The 19,773-nt window shown below is 40.4% G+C and overlaps 1 protein-coding gene across 4 annotated transcripts in view; it reads right to left on the bottom strand.

The window, feature by feature from the left end:
- LOC103712971 (pentatricopeptide repeat-containing protein At1g10910, chloroplastic) overlaps positions 1–19,425 on the bottom strand; it is a 46,782-nt gene extending 27,357 nt beyond the window's left edge. For all 4 annotated transcript variants that reach the window (XR_005511360.1, XR_005511361.1, XR_005511359.1 and 1 more), the window contains exons 1-6: positions 19,142–19,425; positions 9,534–9,618; positions 7,519–7,782; positions 7,043–7,345; positions 5,243–5,347; positions 4,454–4,553 (exon numbers count right to left, since the gene is read on the bottom strand). Coding sequence is in view for 1 of the 4 variants with exons in the window: in XM_039125308.1 (XP_038981236.1) it covers positions 4,454–4,553; positions 5,243–5,347; positions 7,043–7,345; positions 7,519–7,782; positions 9,534–9,618; positions 19,142–19,410 (1,126 nt within the window). In the remaining 3 variants the exon portion in view is untranslated. The remainder of the gene's footprint in view (positions 1–4,453; positions 4,554–5,242; positions 5,348–7,042; positions 7,346–7,518; positions 7,783–9,533; positions 9,619–19,141) is intronic.
- Between the last annotated feature and the right edge of the window lie 348 nt (positions 19,426–19,773).

The raw sequence follows: 19,773 nt of genomic DNA on the forward strand, positions 1-19,773 counted from the left end.
TACATTCCTCATCCCTAGAAAGGATGGTAGTTGGAGAATGTGCTTAGACAATAGAGCCATCAACAAGACTATGATCCAAGTATAGGTTCTCAATATCTAGACTTGATGATATGTTAGATATGATGGCTGGGTTGTTGACGTTCTCTAAGATTGATCTATGTAGTGGATACTACCATATTCGTATCAGAAAAGGTGATGAGTGGAAAGCTGCATTCAAGACAGATTAGACTTTATGAGTGGTTAGTCATTTGGTACATTTATGAGGGTCATCACACATGCCCTTTCATAAGTAGTTTCCTCGTCGTTCACTTCGACAACATTTTCATTTATAAAAAATCTAAGGAAAAGCACCTTTGTCAGTTATGTTAGGTACTTGAGGTTCTTCGATATAAGAAACTCTACATTATTTTGAAGTGCGCTTTCATGAATTGTATTGATCACTTTCTTGGATTTGTTGTCTGTGAAGAAGGTGTTGTAACTAACTCTGAGAAAGTTAGAGTCATTCGACACTGGCTCGAACTTTCTAGCATTCACGAAACCAATAATTTTCATGGACTGGTCGCCATTTGTAGAAGGTTCATCAAAGTTTTAGTACCATTATGGCTCCCATCATGAATTGTGCTGAACAAAGAGGAGTTCAAATAGACTAAACCTAAAATTGAAGAAAAATTGTCACGAGCCCATGCGTTAAGACTCCCTGATTTTCCTAGGGTTTTTTTGGTAGCATGTGAAGCCTTAGGCGTAGGCATAGGAGATTTGAGTCAGCAGGGTCATCCTATCACATACTTTAATGAGAAACTGAATAGGGCACGACAAAGATATTCCACCTATGACCAAGTTTTACACCATCATTCAGGCCTTGAGTATTGGAACCATTATTTGTTGCTTAGGGAGTTTATTTTGTATTCTGATTACTGAGCCTTACAGTACTTAAAACTCCCAAAGAAATTAGGGCACTGATATGGTTTTGCAGGAGCACACTTTTATTCTCATATTGCTCAAGTGTTGAGAATAAACAAGCGGATGCACTTAGTTGGGCAATAGCCATCCTACATACCATGAATCTACGTGAGTGGTGGGTTTTGATAGGATCATTAACAACTATCCTTCGTGTCCGGATTTTGGTGAATCTACACTACTGTGACTAGTGATTCACGTTCTCATCACATAGATTATTTGTGAAGGCTACTTGTTTAGAGACAGTCACCTATGTATTCTCAGCAAGTCTTTAAGAGATTATCTGATTTTGAAATTACATGCAAGTTGAGTAGTAGGTCATTTTAGGAGGAACAAAACCACTACCATGGTGGAGAAGTAGGTTCTTCAAGCCTAGCCTCAAACATGATGTGGCATGCATAGTTCCTCAATGTCGTACATATCAAGCAATGAAAGATAGAAAATAGAACATAGGTTTGTACATATTGCTGCCTATTCCACATGCAACATCAGTTTAGATTTTGTTTTAGGTCTTCCTAGGACACTTAAAGGTCATGACTCCATCCTTGTTGTAGAGATTGCACAATCTCCCTAAGACCATTGTCTCAGATAGGGATATAAAGTTCATAAACTATTTTTGGAAAATGCTTAACACGACACTCTAGGTTTGCAATGCATACCATCCAACAGAAAGAGGTTGTAAATAGGAGTTTAGGAAAAATTCTCAGATGTCATGCAAAAGATGATGTCTCGTTGGAATCAGGTTCTTCCAGTGGCAGAATTTACTTATAACAACTCCATCAATCGATATACAGGTCATATTCCTTTTGAGATTGTCACACATTACCAGCCTAGGAGGCCTATAGATTTGATTCTCCCATCTATTGCATCTAGACCTAGTGAGTTAGCAAATTTATTTGCATGTTGAAATTCGTTGGAAAAATACTTTGAGCGATGAGAGGTATAAAACTATAGCAGATGTACATCGCTGGTTCCAAGCGTTTGGAGAAGGAGACGTGGTGATGGTGTGAGTCCACCTGAAGAGTTTCCCATGAGGAACCTTGAGGAAACTGCATGCTAGCAGGATAGGTCCCTACCATGCCTTGAGAAGGATTGGTGCGAATGCTTCTTAGTTGGATCTTCCTAAAGACATGGGGTCAGCCCTCCATTTAATGTAGAGGACTTGTCACTCTACCAAGAGCCCATATATGTATCTTTTGAGCCATTTCTTTCTATCTTTCCTACTACTTTTACTATTGCATCTTCTGCATCTCCATGAGGTTTAGTATCTACACTTCCACAACCTCCCACTCCACCTCATCCACCACTTCGAAGGAAGAAAGAGAATGAGATTGACGACATCATTGGTAAGCAGATAGTCTCTGCTAGTGCTACCAAATTTTAGAAGTATTTGGTCAAGTGGAGAGGATATCCAACTTCAGATAGCACATGGATCACAGATGATGACCTATAAAAGCTTAGGCCAGAGCTGCTTGAGAGACATAGCCTCGATGCGTTGTGAGGCAAATTTTTCCAAGCCAGAGAGTGTTGATGGGGGATTGCAACAGATTTTGAGTTTATACAAGATGAGCAAGAAACATCCAAGCCTTGGGATTGACTTGGATGACTTGGTGCCATGACGGGAGCTTCACGAATATCATCGAGCATCATTAAAGTTTGTCAAGTTTTGGATCTTAGTGTCATTTATTTTTTATTTTAATTATATTTCCTGTTTTAGCGAGGTTTTGTTTAGTATAATGTGAAAAAGGACTGAATTCAAGTGGCTAGTCTAGTCACATGCATCATTAAAGAGCCAAGAAAACATTTTAGAAATTAAATAAGGGGCAGGGTTGGCACCATAGTGTGAACAATAACACTACAGTGGCGTGCCTTCATGAACATTGTATGCAGAATTTTTCATCAACAAAATCAAAATTCTCTTTCTTTTCTCTCTGCATATGAGACGTGGAATATGGGTGTGAGGCCCTAGGAAGTGATTCCCTACCAAACCGTAATGAAATTAGTTTGTTTTCTCCTTTTCTTCTTCCCAAAATATCTCCACACAGTGTTTCTGTTTTCTTTTTCTTTTTCCTCATTTCTGCCATATTATAGCCTCAAGCAAACGTTCTTCTACCCTTATTACCATTTCCCCGCAGCAATCACCTTACAATTATCAGTCAACACTTATTTCAAGCCTTGATCGGCCTAAAACCTGATTCGTGTGAGTCCAATAGATCTGCAACTTCTGCAGACCCGTCAGCCCTCTTTTTTCGGACATAGAAAACTTTGCAGTACATGAGCAAACCCTAAAACCAGTCCTTGGAGCACCTTGATTGCTTTTATAACTAAAAAAAGGTGTCTGATCTTGGGCTTTCATATACAATCCACAAAGCAAGAAACAGGAAAAGGATCGCAGCACATTCATCTAGACAAATGAAAATCCTTGTTTTGCATCCTTCAAAGAATACTAGTAATTTTCGATACTTTTGCTACAAGATCATAGGCTTTATCTGTGAAAAGCTGCTGTTTGAATCTGATTTCAGCAAGTGGCATGTATGCATCTATACCAAGCATCTTCTTTGCATTAGAATAGGTCATATTTTGAGTCCTAAGACAGGTATTTTCTTAATTTTAATTTGAGATTGCTGCTTAATATGGCATAGCATCATATTTTCTGATATTTATACCATAGCATTTAAGTTTGCATAAATTTGGATTAGGGCTTATTATATTTGTGTGGCATTACTTATTAAGAAATGTTTCTAATCTTTGGTTGGATGTGGAAAGCTGCTGCTAGTTTTGGTGTTGATCTAAAGTTGGATGAGGGTTTTCTTTTTTCTCTTTACTTTTTCTTTTTGTCTCTATGCATCTACCTTTTTTTCCTTTTTAGGGAGCGGAGCAGGGAGCCTATGATAGAGCCTCCATTTTTAGACTTTTGACCTTTCCGAGAGATAGTAGGATACAATTATTGAACTAGCATTATCATCTCCTTATCGATGATGAAGGTCAAAGAAACTTGTCCAAGTAGCCAAATGCAGTTTGGGGACTCTTCAGGATGAATCAAGTCATCAGAGTCCAAATGTTGGTTTTCAAATGTCGTGGCTGATTTGAGGTTAGGCTGTTTTTTCCAAGATGACAATTTTGTCAAAATTTGGGAGTTATTTTTCTCCCTTCAGACTCCTATTAATGACATCTAGAATCAAGTCATCGGAGTCCAAATGTTGGTTTTCAAATGTCGTGGCTGATTTGAGGTTAGGCTGTCTTTTCCAAGATGACAATTTTTTCAAAATTTGGGAGTTATTTTTCTCCCTTCAGACTCCTATTAATGACATCTGGAGTCATATTTTATTAACAGCTCTTAATATTTGTTATTTATTTTTTTTCTAAAATGCAACCCAAGAGAAGAGGGGAATAAAGCAAGAAAGTAACAAGAACATATCTATAAATGTTAATATGAACTACCAACCATTTTTATACATAAATTAGCATTTTGTGGCATATCTAGAAGAGAGCTCACCAGATTTCACATGTTTTTGCTTCATTTCAGCAAATAAAGCCTTTGCTTCCTGTATATGTCCAGCCTTAGCAAGACTATCCATCAACAAACAGTAAGGCATCTACAAGTAAAATTGCATTTGATGAGATTGAAAGGGTGGTTACATAATGATGAAACTGAAACAATAAAGATAACAAGAAGGTATTTCTAAGCATATTTACAAATCTTCGAAGGGAAAAAAAAGGAAGATGGGGAAGGGGGCAGCATATGAAGTGGATACAGGCCACAACAGTTGGTCCCAATCCCAGATGAAAAAGATGGAGGGCTAACTTTAGCTTAACAGCCAGTCATAAAACATGATGAATTGTGATGAAATGGATTTAAACTTTATGTGCATGAATTGTAGGGCATCCCCTATTACATCAGAGGTTGCCCTAAGTAGGAATTCTTGGCAAATAAGGATACATAAAGCCACTTGCAAGTGCATACAGTAAATATAAAGGAAATGGGATTATACCAAAATGTAATCATATAGAAAGATCAGCATCTTCCATCCTATGCAACACCATCATTATGCAAATGAAGGTAGGATCAGTTGTTCCTAATGTCTTTCAAAAGCTAATTTACATAAGGACTAGCCTGATCATCCATTATATAACTTATATGTCAGGATATACTCAACATAAATGAATGCTTTGGATGCCATGAATAATTTCAAATATATTATCTTAGAGGAGAAGAAAGAGAACAACACAAAAATGAAAATCTTATATAACTCATGGCATCAGAACTTTTACAATTTTAGTGTACCTCATCTTCAGCATATCCCAAAAACTCTAATTCAGCCAATAGTTCCTTTGACTTTTCAAAAAGGCCCCCTCTAGCATACACCTTCAATAAAGTAGTCAAAATAACCTGCAGATAGATGTAACTAGACTTGAGAAGAAATATAAAAATCTGATAAGTTTGATGGATTGACAAAAGAAATTCTGTGGAACCACACCACAGACACAGCTTGGATGAAATAACACTGCCTCCTTAATGTTTCCACCAGAACTCACAAAGATATATTATCAGTCTCAGATATTTCCTTTTCCCTGCTAAATCATGCAATTACACAATATACATAGTGTAAAGCATGATCTGTGATCTGGTAGCGTATGTATTTGCCTACAACAATCAAGACAAGATGACATGCTGCATGCACAATGTCCATGTTTCCAATTCGTTACTCAGAGGTTCACACTAATTAACAAAATATGGCATTCTTAATGCAATTGTTATTTATAAAATTGAAAAACCTGAAAATATAGATGCAACAAGAAATCGCATGAGAAATATTAAGTTGATATAGACTTGAGGAATATATTGTACTATTGGATACATGTATTAGCATTATAAATGTTCTTTACATAAAGAGAGTTTATTTCAGAAGATCAACCCTTCACCTCATATTCCCATAAAGGATGGAATTATACAACGCATGTAACAAATCCTTTAAGTATGGTTGAACAAAGGCAACTTGGTCTCTTATGCTTACTGTACTAGTAATTGTTTGCTTAAAAGTATATGATGTGATGGAGAACTAGACAAGATTAAAAAGGCATACAGTAAAGACTAAAGACACTGCTGACAACTTTAATTAGATGGTGGCATCAGATGTAGGCTGTTCCCAGAATTGGGGAGTTCAAGACCAAAGCAGCCCTCCATGCTTGAGAATGATATGGTAGAAGAGGTCTATGATTAAAGGGAATAGTGTTATACAGAAAAAAACAATGGAGTGGCACTTAGGAAGACAGTCCAATGGAACAAGCCCTAATGGTAGGATAGGACACTCTGTGTTATGGATTAATCCCAAAGATGGAAAACTGTTCCACACTATTGCAGGTCCAAGGTTGGAACCAGATACATGCCCTATTTCTAGGTCAGTTCTACAGAAAATTGGACACTGATTCATGCTCGGTTTTTTTTTTTTGGAAAATAATTTTAGGTTAAAAAAAATGGATAGCAAGAATAAGATATGAAGGGTTATATCCTTATACCAGAGAAGAGTAAACCTTAGGTCCTATGTAAGACCTTAAAGGGAACTAGTCAAAAATAAGAGAAGCTGATAATTCCATTTATAATTTTCACAAAGACTAATAAATCAACCATGACTGTCGCCTCTATGTACAGTATCAGTATACAATTACTTTGCTGGGCAAATTAGCAATCAGAAAAGGTAAGCCAACTACAACTCCTGATTCTCTAACTACAGAATAGCAAAGAAAGATTTGAATGACCAACCCAAATTTTTGATAGGGCTTGTTGCTGAATATCATGAACATGTTGCAATAGGGGCACATTTGGAATTTATGGGAGGAAAGCCTTACTTACAAGCCACAATTAAATCTTCCAACATATTATTTTTGACCAATCAAACAATCAAACTAATTGCAAAAGGGGGACACCTTAAAACAACAATATCTAAGATTCTAAAAGCTGGGTATATTTATTAAAAAACTAATTAAACCATAGAATGTCTATGTGAAAGAACTTTAACTCAGAACACCAAGGAAACTAACATTAGCGAATAAGGGAGAAACAGACATCATATAAAATGAAAGATACCTTATTTGGTACCAATCCCGAAGACTTCATATCATTTACTAATTTCTCAGCCTTCATATAATTCCCATCTACCGAATAAGCATTGAGTAGGGAGCTGTAATGAAATAAATTAGGAGGACAACCTTCATCCTTCATCTGCTGAAAATATGACTCTGCTTCGTCACATAAATTATTTGAAGCACAAGTGGCTAAAAGAGTGCCATAGATAACACCATCCATACGCAGACCTTTATTTTCAAGTTCCTGGACCAACTGCATCGCCTTAGAGTAGCCATTCTTCACTTTACTGCAACCTGACAGAAGCTAAAATAACCAGACAGAAGGAAAACTATGAGGAAAGTATGGGTGGAGAAAACTTACAAGCTATTAAATAATCTACAGAATTACAAAGATATAAACATTTCACACGCTAGTTGATTCTAAAAAAAAAATAGAGAACAAACAAATGAAATCATGGATAGCATTACTGGACATACAGTACTATAAGTGACCAAGTCTGGCGATAGACCATCATCTTTCATCTGATTAAACAACTTGTTACTGCTCTCGAACCGTCCATTTTTCACCAAACAACCAAGAAGAGAATTACAAATGGACACATTAACCTTCAATGACTTATCTGGGATGCTATCATAGGCTTGTAGAGCTTTCATCGGGTTGTGACTTATGCCCATGTATTTGATAAAACTGCTATATGATGCAAAATTAAGCTTCTCATGTTTCTGCATCCAATCAAAAAGCTGCATCATAGCAAACATGCAAAGCCGTTAATATCTTTCAATTAAATGCCAGGGACGAAGGGGGCTAAACTTATCAGATTCCAAAAATACTTTATAAGAAAAGAACATCATATTGCTATTGGATTTTAATTGGCGTATGGCGGATATTATATAAATTGGAAAAACTGATTGACCCACGAAAAACAAAAACCCCGTAAAGCTTATTAATAAAACATGAACTGTAAAGTGTACAGCAATAACAAAATGATAAGATGACTCGGTACATCCCTAATAGAATAGACTAATAACATTCTTTTACAAAACTCTTGACACTTTTATTCTCATATGAAGCTTTATATAAGCCACCAATAATAGCAATAGCTTTAATGTTGTGAGCCCAGGACCTTAAAATATAAAGCAGCACAATCTTCTTCCAAATATCTAAGCCAAGCCTGTGCTTTTAGCCCACAAAAAAATGAAGAGAATAAAGAAGTACAAGAAAATAATGGAACTGCATCTTAAGTATAATTATTATCCTCCATGGGAAAACACACAAGTTATCATTTAACAGTTGTGTTCAATCAATCAAAGCAGTTGCAAACATGAACAATGGAGCATCACTTTTGCTTCAAAAGAACTACCAATCAAAAAGTGCTTCTATGGAGATGATTTGAAAATGCTTTGTAAGTGTTGGTTATGTTGGTCAGCATGCGCCAATCCAGGCCAATACTGACATCCAACATAGGTCAGCATGGTACCTATTAGATCTATTTTCATATTTTTACTTAAATTTTCTTTTTGGCTTCAGTGCAGCATAGCACTGTGTGCGCCATGTCAGTAGGTCGCTAGCACAAGAACCAGAATCGATGCCTAAATTTTTAGGTAAACATGCTTTACACAAAGTATTTCAGTCATGTGGGTAAAGGAAAAAGGCCCACATAGATTTGTGGGCTTTCAAACTACAAAACCTCAAGTTTATCTAGCTTCCAGAACCATGCCGACCCCTTCAATTACTTGGTTTGTATTCAACCATGTCAAGCTTGGGTTGGGTTCAGTCAGTATAAAATTTAGTTATCTAATTGGAGCAATCTTGACTTACCTCTGTTAGGTTTTGCAGAGTTTTTCTTAGTATGGATAAGATATAGGAACCAGGTTTAGAGCTCACATCCAACCAAAGGTAGAGATAGCACTTTGGCAGGGCCCTGATCGAATTATATCCTCATTTAATCCAGGTTTACTAGCCTATTTTCACCTCGCATGCAGTGCAAGATTGAGAATTTGATCTGAAGTAGAAAAAAATTGTATTTGCGAAGGGTAAAAGCTCAATTTTCTACCTCTTCTAAAAGCAACTTTTAGGCTTATTCTTGCTTGAGAAGTGCTTTTGTCAAGTTCTAGACAAAGATTTTCCTTTTCATGCAAATGTTTTTTTTTGCTCTGAAGCCATGAAAGAAGTACTATAGCAATGCCAGTAGTCAACAGCTTTTTAGGTAAAACGTTTAAATTCATTGCTTATCCAAAAAATTTAGTTATACAGATATCTATGCAGCACACGTCTGAACCTGTGCATTTATAGGTACAACAGGCAAAGAGAGAGAAATCTTACCATCTTTACTAACCCTACTACAATAACTTACATGCATTTTTTCATCTGTTTGGGGCCACCATCATAATTTTCTTATCATTATCTACCAAGGGTTAATAGCATTTGCATTGTTTTTAGTTATCTTCAACAAAATCAGGAAACAAGAGGATTAAGATCTCAAATTGCCAACCTGAGAAACTTTGGTCCATCTTCTTAACCCTCCAAAATAGAATAAAATGTTGTTATAATCTTGTACTTGCAATATTCCCTCCACCCTGTACATAAAGAAATATGAAAGTTAGAGAGACAGCTATACTAATTTCAGCCCAGCCACATGTCATAATGGTCAAAGTAGCAGCTTAGACGAAGAGACTGGGACAACAATTATTAAACAATTAGATATGTGAGGGATCTGTTATTCTAGGAAGAGAACAAAAATTGAAGTCGATATGAGATTCAAAAACAATTTGAAACAACAACGTAGTGATCCTTGGGAAGCTCATATGATGTTTTGATATTCATGCTACATATAAGACTTTGGAAGTGAGCACATGGTCATGAAGAAAATAAACACAAAATAAGCACTACCAAGACTTAAAATACAAGTCCATACCGAGCATACCATGCCAGTCTGATAGGGAACCACTATATGGAGGAGCAACCTCTAATCATGACAAGCTTATTTGGTGCTTGGAATATTTTAATAGTTCACTTGATATGTATATTATTAACACCGATGGCATTAATTTAGTTTTAGTTCTAAATCTTGGATAAGTACTGGTGTGGACACCAGTACCGGACCGCCTGTTACGCGGGTCTACGGTCGTCGCAGGAGGAATGTCCAGCCACTTTCGTTATGGTTGGATTGATTTGATGTTAGTTTATTTTATGTTGATTGAGTTTATTTACATATTGTTATGTTAGTGTTTTTATGGGATTAGTTTATTTGTAGGAAGCTTTTTGTATTTTGTAACCCTATATATGGCTTTATGCACTTGATGAATGAAAACGAATGATGATGAATGCTTAAAATTGCCTCCCTTCTATTTTCTCCCTCCTCTTCCCTTCATTATTCTTCTTCCTCCTCCTTCCTCGTCTTCCTCTCTTCTCCTTCTTTCTCTCCACTCCACTCCCATAGCCGTACTGCATCAGTTTTGGTATCATAGCTTTGGCAGGCTTTGCCCCTGTTGCCAAAGCCTCGATCCCTCTGTTCCCTTCCTTTCTCTCAGTTCCCACACAAAGAACAGAAAAAAGAAAACCCCTATGCTAGACCTTCTCCACCGTCGTTGCACCTGAGCCCGCCGCCGCCATCAGTCGCCGCCAGCAACGCTCGAACCGCCTTACAACGCCACCGTACCACTGGTTGCTACCGGAGAACGTCGAGCCCCACCTTGGTGTATGGCGGAATAGCCTCCGATTCCACATTTCAGGTGGCCACACAAGATCTACGATGTACCTCGCGCGCCACGAACGCCGGAGCGTGTTGAAGGGCCATGCGCAACTCGCGTTGCCAAAAAGAGAGGGAGCATCGCCTCTCTTCTTTCGTCTTTGTCCCTCAATTCCACTGTCGTAGCCACAGGCCACCACTCACAGGAAGAGAGCCAATGTCGGAGCGGGTGACCGGTCGCCGGCCGCCACCATAGGCCACCGAGATCTGCCTGTAACAGGTGGCATGAATCTCGGCACGATCGGCCACCGCGAATTGCCTGCAGCTGTTGGCGTGACTCTTGGCACGCACGCTTGAAACCGTCGGGAGTTTCAAGTTGGTTAACGAGTAAGATCCAAACCCGTTAACCCCAGTTCAGTAACCCAAATCCGTTCTTAAAAAAAAAGGCAGGGTCACGTGACTTGCACGTGACTTCCCGCATGCCCCGTCGCACGTGAAGGACAAAAAAAAAATTCTCACACCTCTTTCTTCCCTACGAAGAGGAACCCTAGCTCTAGGGTTCCGCCACTGCCGCCGCCATCGACACGTCGCTACCACGCACGCCACTCCGCCACTCCACCGCCGCACCCTTCATTGTCGCTGCCTCTTCACCGCTTCCGTCGCCTCCCGCCACCGCGCCACGAACGTCCCCCCCCCCCTCTTTCATCAAGCCAGAGCCTGATGCCCCTCCCCCCTCCTTTGGGGCCTCAGCCCAGCGGCCCGCTTCCATTTTATCCTCACGGGCCAAGCCCACAGGCCTGCAACATCCCTGCAAAGCCCACTGCAGCCTGCCTTCTTCCTCCTTTCTTTGGACCACAGGCAGACCAGAGTTGCACCGATTAGCGAGCCGGCTTGCTGTACGTGGATCGTCACCCTCCGCCAGATCAGGTTTGCCCTTTTCTGGATATTTTGTTTGCTCTTTTTAATTTAGCATCAAATAGTTGTTTTGTGCTTGGTGGCATACTCTGAATATCCGAAACACACGCTCTCACACACCTCCACAAAACACACAGCAACCCTTATGACAACTCTCTTTATTATTAATTGTAGAGCTAGCCTTCGTTAGGGCCTACAAGGTTCTGTGACACCTGATAATTCACTGAACACCTACACTACTTGACTGCAGCTACTTGTTGGCTTGCGTTTCTTTCTACTTCCTAGTTTGGGGTATTTCTCTATTCAAGCATAGTCTTGTGTTATACTGAGCATACACTTTGCATTTTCATCGTCTTTGCATGCATTTGATCTACTTCACATCATTATTGTCCTTCTTTGATAGGGTAGCATATAATTGAGTTCAATCATCATATGCACCTTCATAGTGGTTGTGTCCTCTCACATCCCGATACCCAGTTTACAATGGACAACCGCATCAAAGCCCTACTGAAGACCGCGAAGACTTGACCACTAAATCCAATGCCCGCCTTAAGTCAGTTGAGTCCTTTCTACAAAGACTCATTGAATCTAAAGAAGATAATGTCGCCCACTTCCCCGATCTAGACTTTGATGAAACCCCAGAACCCCACGGCTCTGTTCGGCAGGAAAATTTTGACATTGTACACTTGCCAGGGTGTCATCATGCCTTCCCATGCCCTAGAGGATCGGGCACCGTTCCTAATGCTGACCAAGGTCATCGTTATAATGTGGAACCTAAACAGCCTCGTGACCATGATGAAGACGTGTTGAAGGGCATTCGTGTTGAGGCCCCCACCTTTGATAGTCGCCTCGACCCAAAGGTCTTCTCAGACTGGTTGCACGAAATGGACCACTTCTTTAAGTGGTATAATTTGTCTAAGGACAAGAAGATCCGGTTTACTAAGACGAAGCTAGTTGGTCGCGCCAAACTTTTCTGGCAAAGCACCGAACAATTGCTAGCTCGGAGACATCAACCTGCGATAATCAATTGGCTAGAAATGAAAGAAAAACTAAAAAAAAATATCTACCCTTCAACTGCCAAGATGAACTTCTCGACCGGTGGAATACCTTGCGACAAGGCAATCGGTCCGTTAGTGATTACATCGCCCAGTTTGACAAATTTATGATGCGATGTAATGTGCAAGAAAATGAACGGATGGCCCTGAGCAGGTTTCAACGAGATCTTAATGATAAGCTCAGGAAGGAACTCATCCTTCGAGAATATCCACCCTCGACCAGGACTACACATTCATCCAGAACTATAAGCAGGTAACTAGGTATATATTTGCTCGACATTTTGACTTTCGAGGGCCACCCACCAGCGCCTGCCCCTTCAGGATCCCGACATTCGCTTGGGCCCACGCCTTCTAGACCTATTTCCTCCATCCCTACCCCTAACCGGGACACTAAGGGCAAGGGCATTCTTGGCGAAGCCCCAAAGGCAAGTTCTCGAGTCCAATGCTTTAAGTGCCAGGGTTTTGGACATGTCGCTTCATAATATGCGAATACATCTCTTGTCATTGCAACGCAAGAACAAGAGGATAATACCGGCGAATTGGAAGAACAAATCTATGAACCAAATTTAGACGACATCCACGACGTCGATGATGACCAAGAAAAACGTACCGACAATTTAGGATGTATCCGAACCACAACTCCATCGGTTGTGACTGAATCAACTCAGACCGTTATGAATGTAGTACGGTGTGCTCTTTCCCAACCCACGGAACAGGCTGACTGGAGACGTACTTCAATCTTCCACACTTATCTTAAGTGCAGAGATAAAGACTGTAAGGTTATCATTAATAGCGGGAGTTGCATTAATGCAATATCTTCAAACATTGTCTCTCGTTTGGGTTTGACTCCAGTTTCTTAGACCCGACCTTACAAGGTTTCCTGGATTGATATGTCTTCTATCCAAATCAAAGAACAGTGTCTCGTTCCAATTCAAATTCTTTCGTATAAAGACACCATCTGGTGTGATGTAATTTCGATGGATGTGGGTCACTTAATATTGGAAAGACCTTGGTTGTTCGATCTTGATATCACCATCTTTGGTTGATCTAATTCTTGCTCCTTCATATTTGAGGGCAAGAGGATTAAACTTAATCCCCTACGGCCTAGGACACTTGACGAGGGCAAGAACACAAGTGAGCCAAAGAACAAGGAACTCCATATCCTGAGTCCGTCCGAATTTGAACGGAAAGTTTCTAGTGATTCTATGGTGCACGCTTTACTTATCATCGAAAACCAACTGAGTCCGCAAAGCGAGCTACCATCAGAGGGTCAGCTCATCCTTGAGAAGTTTTCAGAAGTTTTCCCTAAGGACCTCCCGAATCACCTGCCGCCCTTGCATGACATACAACATGCTATTGATCTGGTTCCGGGAGCTACCCTGCCTAACCTACCCCACTATCAAATGAATCCTTCTGAGCACGCTGAGCTGCAATGGCAAATTAACAAGCTCATCCGAAAGGGGTTCATTCATGAAAGTTTGAGTTCGTGTGCCGTACCTACACTTCTAACTCCAAAAAAAAGATGGCACGTGGAGGATATGTGTCAACAGTCGGGCCATCAACCGAATCACGGTCAAGTACCATTTTTTCATCCCTCGGCTCGATGATATGTTGGATATGATAGCAGGCGCCACGATCTTCTCCAAAATCGATTTAAAAAGTGGATATCATCAAATCCAGATCCGTCCAGGTGATGAATGGAAAACGGCTTTTAAAACAAAAGCTAGCCTGTATGAGTGGTTGGTCATGTCTTTTGGCCTCTCGAATGCTCCTAGTAGTTTTATGCGGGTGATGACACAAGTACTACGACCTTTCATGGGCAAATTTTAGTCGTGTACTTTAATGACATCCTCATCTACAGCCAATCAAAGGAGCAACACTTCGATCATTTATGACTGATATGTACAACCCTACAGGATGCAAAATTGTATGCTAACCTTAAGAAGTGTTTGTTCTTTAGTTCTCATGTCAACTTCTTAGGTTACATTGTCTCCTCAGAGGGTTTGTCTGCTGACCCTGATAAGGTCACTGCGATAGTCGAGTGGCCCGAACCTAAAACCCTCACTAAGGTTCGCAGTTTTCATGGGCTAGCTACTTTTTACTGTCGTTTCATTAAGAGGTTAGCACACTTATGTCCCTAATCACTGATTGCTTGAAAGGGGGCGACTTCCATTGGACTAGCGCTGCTGCTAACATGTTCCACGATGTCAAGAAGATGATGACGGAGGCGCCAGTTATGCGCTTGCCCGACTTCAGTAAGGTGTTCGAAGTGGAGTGTGATGCATCCGGCCGTGGCATCGGTGGGGTGCTCAGTCAAGAACGTCATCCCATAGCATACTTTAGTGAGAAGTTAAACGAGGCCAAGCAAAAATACTATACCTATGATAAGACATTTTATGCCATAGTTCAGGCTCTCCGGTATCGGCGCCATTACCTGCTACCTAATGAATTCGTACTTTACTCCGATCATGAAGCTCTTCGCTACCTTAACTCCCAAAGAAATTGAATTCTAGGCATGCCAAATAAGTTGAGTTCCCCTTCAGGAATACACTTTTGTTCTTAAACACACATCGGGTGCCTCCAACACTGCCGCTGATGCACTGAGCCGTCGAGTGACCCTTCTCTTGACCATGTCCATACATGTTACGGGCTTCGACAGACTCAGAGATGACTACTCTTGCCCCAATTTTGAAAAACTCTACAAAACCATCGCTAATGGACAAGGACCCTCAATTGATGGGTTTTATATTCAGGATGGTTATTTGTTTAAGGCAGCGAAGCTCTGTATCCCACGAACGTCCGTACGAGATTTCTTGGTGTGGGAAGTACATGCCGGTGGCCTTTCCAGGCACTTCGGACATGATAAGACCATCGAAGAGGTGGAACGTCAATTCTTTTGGCCTAGCCTAAAATGGGACGTTGTTAAAATCATTGGCCAATATCGAACGTGCCAATTAGCCAAACACCGAAAACAGAACAATGGTCTTTATACCCCTTTACCGGTACCTGATCGTCCTTGGCATGATATTAGTTTGGACTTTGTACTTGGACTTTCCCGTACTGTCCGAAAATACGATTCAATTCTTGTCGTCGTGGACTGTTTCTCCAAAATGGCCCACTTCATGCCGTGTTCCAAAACCTCGGATGCTTCCAAAGTGGCCAAACTCTTCTTTGATGAGATTGTTAAACTCTATGGCCTTCCCCACACCGTCATGTCCGACCGGGATGTACGTTTCATGAGTTACTTTTGGAAAACTTTGTGGCACTCGGTTGGTACGAAACTTAAATTTTTCACTGCTTATCATCCACAAAGTGACGGCCAAACAGAAGCGGTAAACCAAAGTCTGGATAATTTTTTACAGTGCCTTGTGGGTGAGCATACTTATAACTGGGATTCAGTTCTTTCCGTCGCACAGTTTGTATACAATAATTCGGTTAATAGGTCCATCGGCATGAGTCCATTTGAGGTCGTACATGGTTACAAAGCTAGAAAACCTTTAGATCTTTTACCCATGTCACCCCATGTTAGGATTTCTGAGTCTGCACACGCATTTGCACAACATATTCATGAGTTACATCAGAAAATCTAAAAGCGCATCCATGCCAGTAATGCTCAATATAAATTACAAGCTGATTCTCATAGATGAGACAAAATATTCCAACTTGGGGACTATGTTATGGTACGTATTCGGCCGAAGCGGTTCCCGCATGGGATCGTTAAGAAACTGCAGGCTCGTATTGCGGGGCTATTTCGGATATTGCACCAGGTGGGCACGAATGCCTATATTATTGACCTTCTCTCTGATTTTGGCATCAGTTCTACTTTTAATATTGAAGATTTGGTAGCTTACAAGGGTCTACCATCCATCCCTGATGACCCTTTCGTTGAGACCTCTCTTGAGCCCGCTACTTCCCATATCCCTGATTTCATACCATCTCTACTTTCTTTGCCTCTCCCACCAGCACAGAAAGAACTCATTGATGCCATTTTAGATGAGCAAACCATTTTATCCAGTGCTGGTAGCATTCAACATTTTTTAGTGCGTTGGCGTGGCCGTTCAGAGTCCGATTCGACTTGGATTACATGGGAGGAGCTTTAGCGTATTGATCCGGACCTTTTAGAGTATTACCAGAGCTGCACGGAGCCACATTTGTCGAGGTCAACTTCTTTCGATCCGGGGAGAGTTGGTGCGGACAACAGTACCGGACCGCCTGTTACGTGGGTCTACGGTCGTCGCGGGAGAAGGGTCCAGCCACTTTCGTTATGGTTGGATTGATTTGATGTTAGTTTATTTTATGTTGATTGAGTTTATTTGCATATTGTTATGTTAGGGTTTTATGGGATTAGTTTATTTGTAGGGACCTTTTTGTACTTTGTAACCCTATATATGGGTCTATGCACTTGATGAATGAAAACGAATGATGATGAATGCTTAAAATTGCCTCCCTTATATTTTCTCCCTCCTCTTCCCTTCTTTATTCTTTTTCCTCCTCCTTCCTCCTCTTCCTCTCTTCTCCTTCTCTCTCCACTCCACTCCCGTAGCCGTGCTGCATCAAGTACCAGTCAGTCCAAAAGAAAGTTATACTTTTTCAGTTTCTCGAGTCCTAGAAAGCAATTTGTTATTTTGCTTGCAATTAATCGTTAGGATCTTCGGGTTTTTTTAATTTCATGTGTATTTCAGAGTTGGAGTCATTCCCTTTGTGACTTTCATATTAGAGGGTTAGGACATCCACAAGAATGAAGAGTTCATTGTAATAAATAAAAGGATAAAGAGTAGACTGCACTCAAACAATTATCTTCTTTTTAACTAAGATCCCAAAAAATCTACCCTTTCCCTCTCCATTGATTTTTCACTTCAGAGGTGTGATTCTACAATTCCTGTTTTTTCCTCCCCTCAAAGTTTTGTCTACAGAACCGCAGAACACATCAAATTTAAGTTGCAAGAACCATCTATTTATGTTCTACACCTGCCAAAAACCACTACCAATATACAATTTTTGTACACCTTTTTTTGCCCTCTCCTGCGCTGCAACAGAAACACCAAATTATTTTTTTTGTCATTTATCATATATTCCGTACTTCATTCAAAGGCCTCTTCAGCACTCATAACTACGATTTTTTGGAAGAACAACTTCCATGCTAGTGCACAAGAATCACAAAAGATACAACAAAGTCGAGGATCCACCACTACATTGACTTTGGATATGATCAATTATGAGATTATGTTTTTACATGCAAGTGCTCTTTCGTATACCTAAATACTATTAAGATTATCACACTAATGCACATGAATCCACTCACCTGGACACTTTGCCTCACATTACTGTGCATTTTAATATATAAAGCATGGAAGCAAGAATTGAAGGCCAGAGAAAAAGATGTAGTAATGAAACTGAAAGATTGCATGGAAGACCAAGGCCACCATAATGATCATGAAAGCACATTTCCCGAGTACAGATAATGATTATTGGCATTCATCGTTAACCAATTGCCCATAAGAATAAGTGCAGCAAAAGTGGGGGAATATAAACAGGAATATCTCTTCTCAAATTAAAAGATCACTGCATATGGTGCAAGAAATTTTCATCACTCAGAATAACCATGTTCTGGGTGCATGAGATCTTTCATTCCAACGTGAAGATGTAGGAAACCAAAACAATCTCTTCTTATGAAGATGATGTAAAGAGTTCAAAGAGAAGGGGAAAAAGTTGCCAAGTAACTACAGCCACCTGATCTTGAGGTGCTTTGGAATTTAATCTTAAAATCCAAAAGAATTCTTTCTCAGTATTAGGTAACCGTGATTTGTAAAGTACAGAATTTAGAAAGAGGGGACTGTATTCCATTGGCAGCAAATCTTGATAAATGTCAGGGATCATAGAATGAGGAAGCTGAAGATATTTCTTAAGAACTCTCATATAAACTATCATGATATGCAGAGAAGCCCCTTTGTTTAAACTGTGATTATGCAACTTCCTTGTCATCTTGTCAAGGAATCAGAAAAAACACTTCCCACTTCCCAGTCTATGTTTTTCTTTTTTCTTGGAAGGCAAGACCGGTTTGTTTTACATGCTACGGGACTACAAGAAAGGATTTCTCTCTAAAATTGAGAATCAAGAAAACCACCAAACCCAAAATTCTACTTTCAGTTGTTATTTGGAGTCACGATAACCATCAAATTCGTGCCTTTTTAGCCTACGTACTTCCACGGTTCTTGTCTCTCCGTTCTCCTATGAGAATTAAAAACCGATTCTTGATTTTTTTTTTTTTTTTGAGAATCCGAATTCTTGATTGTTGTCAATGAAAAGAAATTGCTTCTACGATCAAATATTAGCAGCCAAAATAGAGTGCTTCCATGGAAGAAATTATATATCATTCTACTCAGTAGATTACAAATGCTGTTCTAATTCAAGAAGAAGTGAAAAGGGGTCGGAAAAGATAACCTGGAGAGAGCCGAATCCAAGTCGGTCGACGCTTCCACTTCGGCAATGGCGGCTCGCCTCGCAGAAGAATTGAAGGAGGGCGTAATGGTGGCCGGAGAAGAAGAGGAGGAGGGAGCGGCAGAGGTGGAGGCATGGGATTTATCTAGGGTTTTAGAAAGAGCGGGGATCCGGCGGGAATGCTTATGATTTCTTGAGAGGGGACGGGGAGGGGAGAGGAAGGGGGTGGTGGGAGTGGCGTGGCAGCCCACCGCCAAGGCGAAGGCGTCCATGTTAGAGCCTATCGTAAAGGTCGGCCTGGTTTAAAATCTGGATCGGGTTGACTCCCCGTCACCGCCCGGTGAGCGGACCTCCGACTCTTATTGTGCAAGAGCGGGCAATAACGATAACGGGCCAAGGGCCGTTTCCGGCCGATTTATTTCGGGTCTGGTCTGCTGGACCATACGATGTATTTTAATTTTCACTTTTACCCTTTTCCGCTCTTAAAATTCGTCCAAAAATCCTACGAGGACCCAACAAAATTGTTCTCTCTCATGTGAAAGAATAATTGATGTTATTTCATAACATCAACTATTGGATCATGCCTTACACAAGTCTCAAAGTACTCCAAACTTTTCTTTCATCAACTTGCACAG

The sequence above is a fragment of the Phoenix dactylifera genome, chromosome 4, assembly GCF_009389715.1.
Source record: "Phoenix dactylifera cultivar Barhee BC4 chromosome 4, palm_55x_up_171113_PBpolish2nd_filt_p, whole genome shotgun sequence".
Lineage (NCBI taxonomy): Eukaryota > Viridiplantae > Streptophyta > Magnoliopsida > Arecales > Arecaceae > Phoenix > Phoenix dactylifera.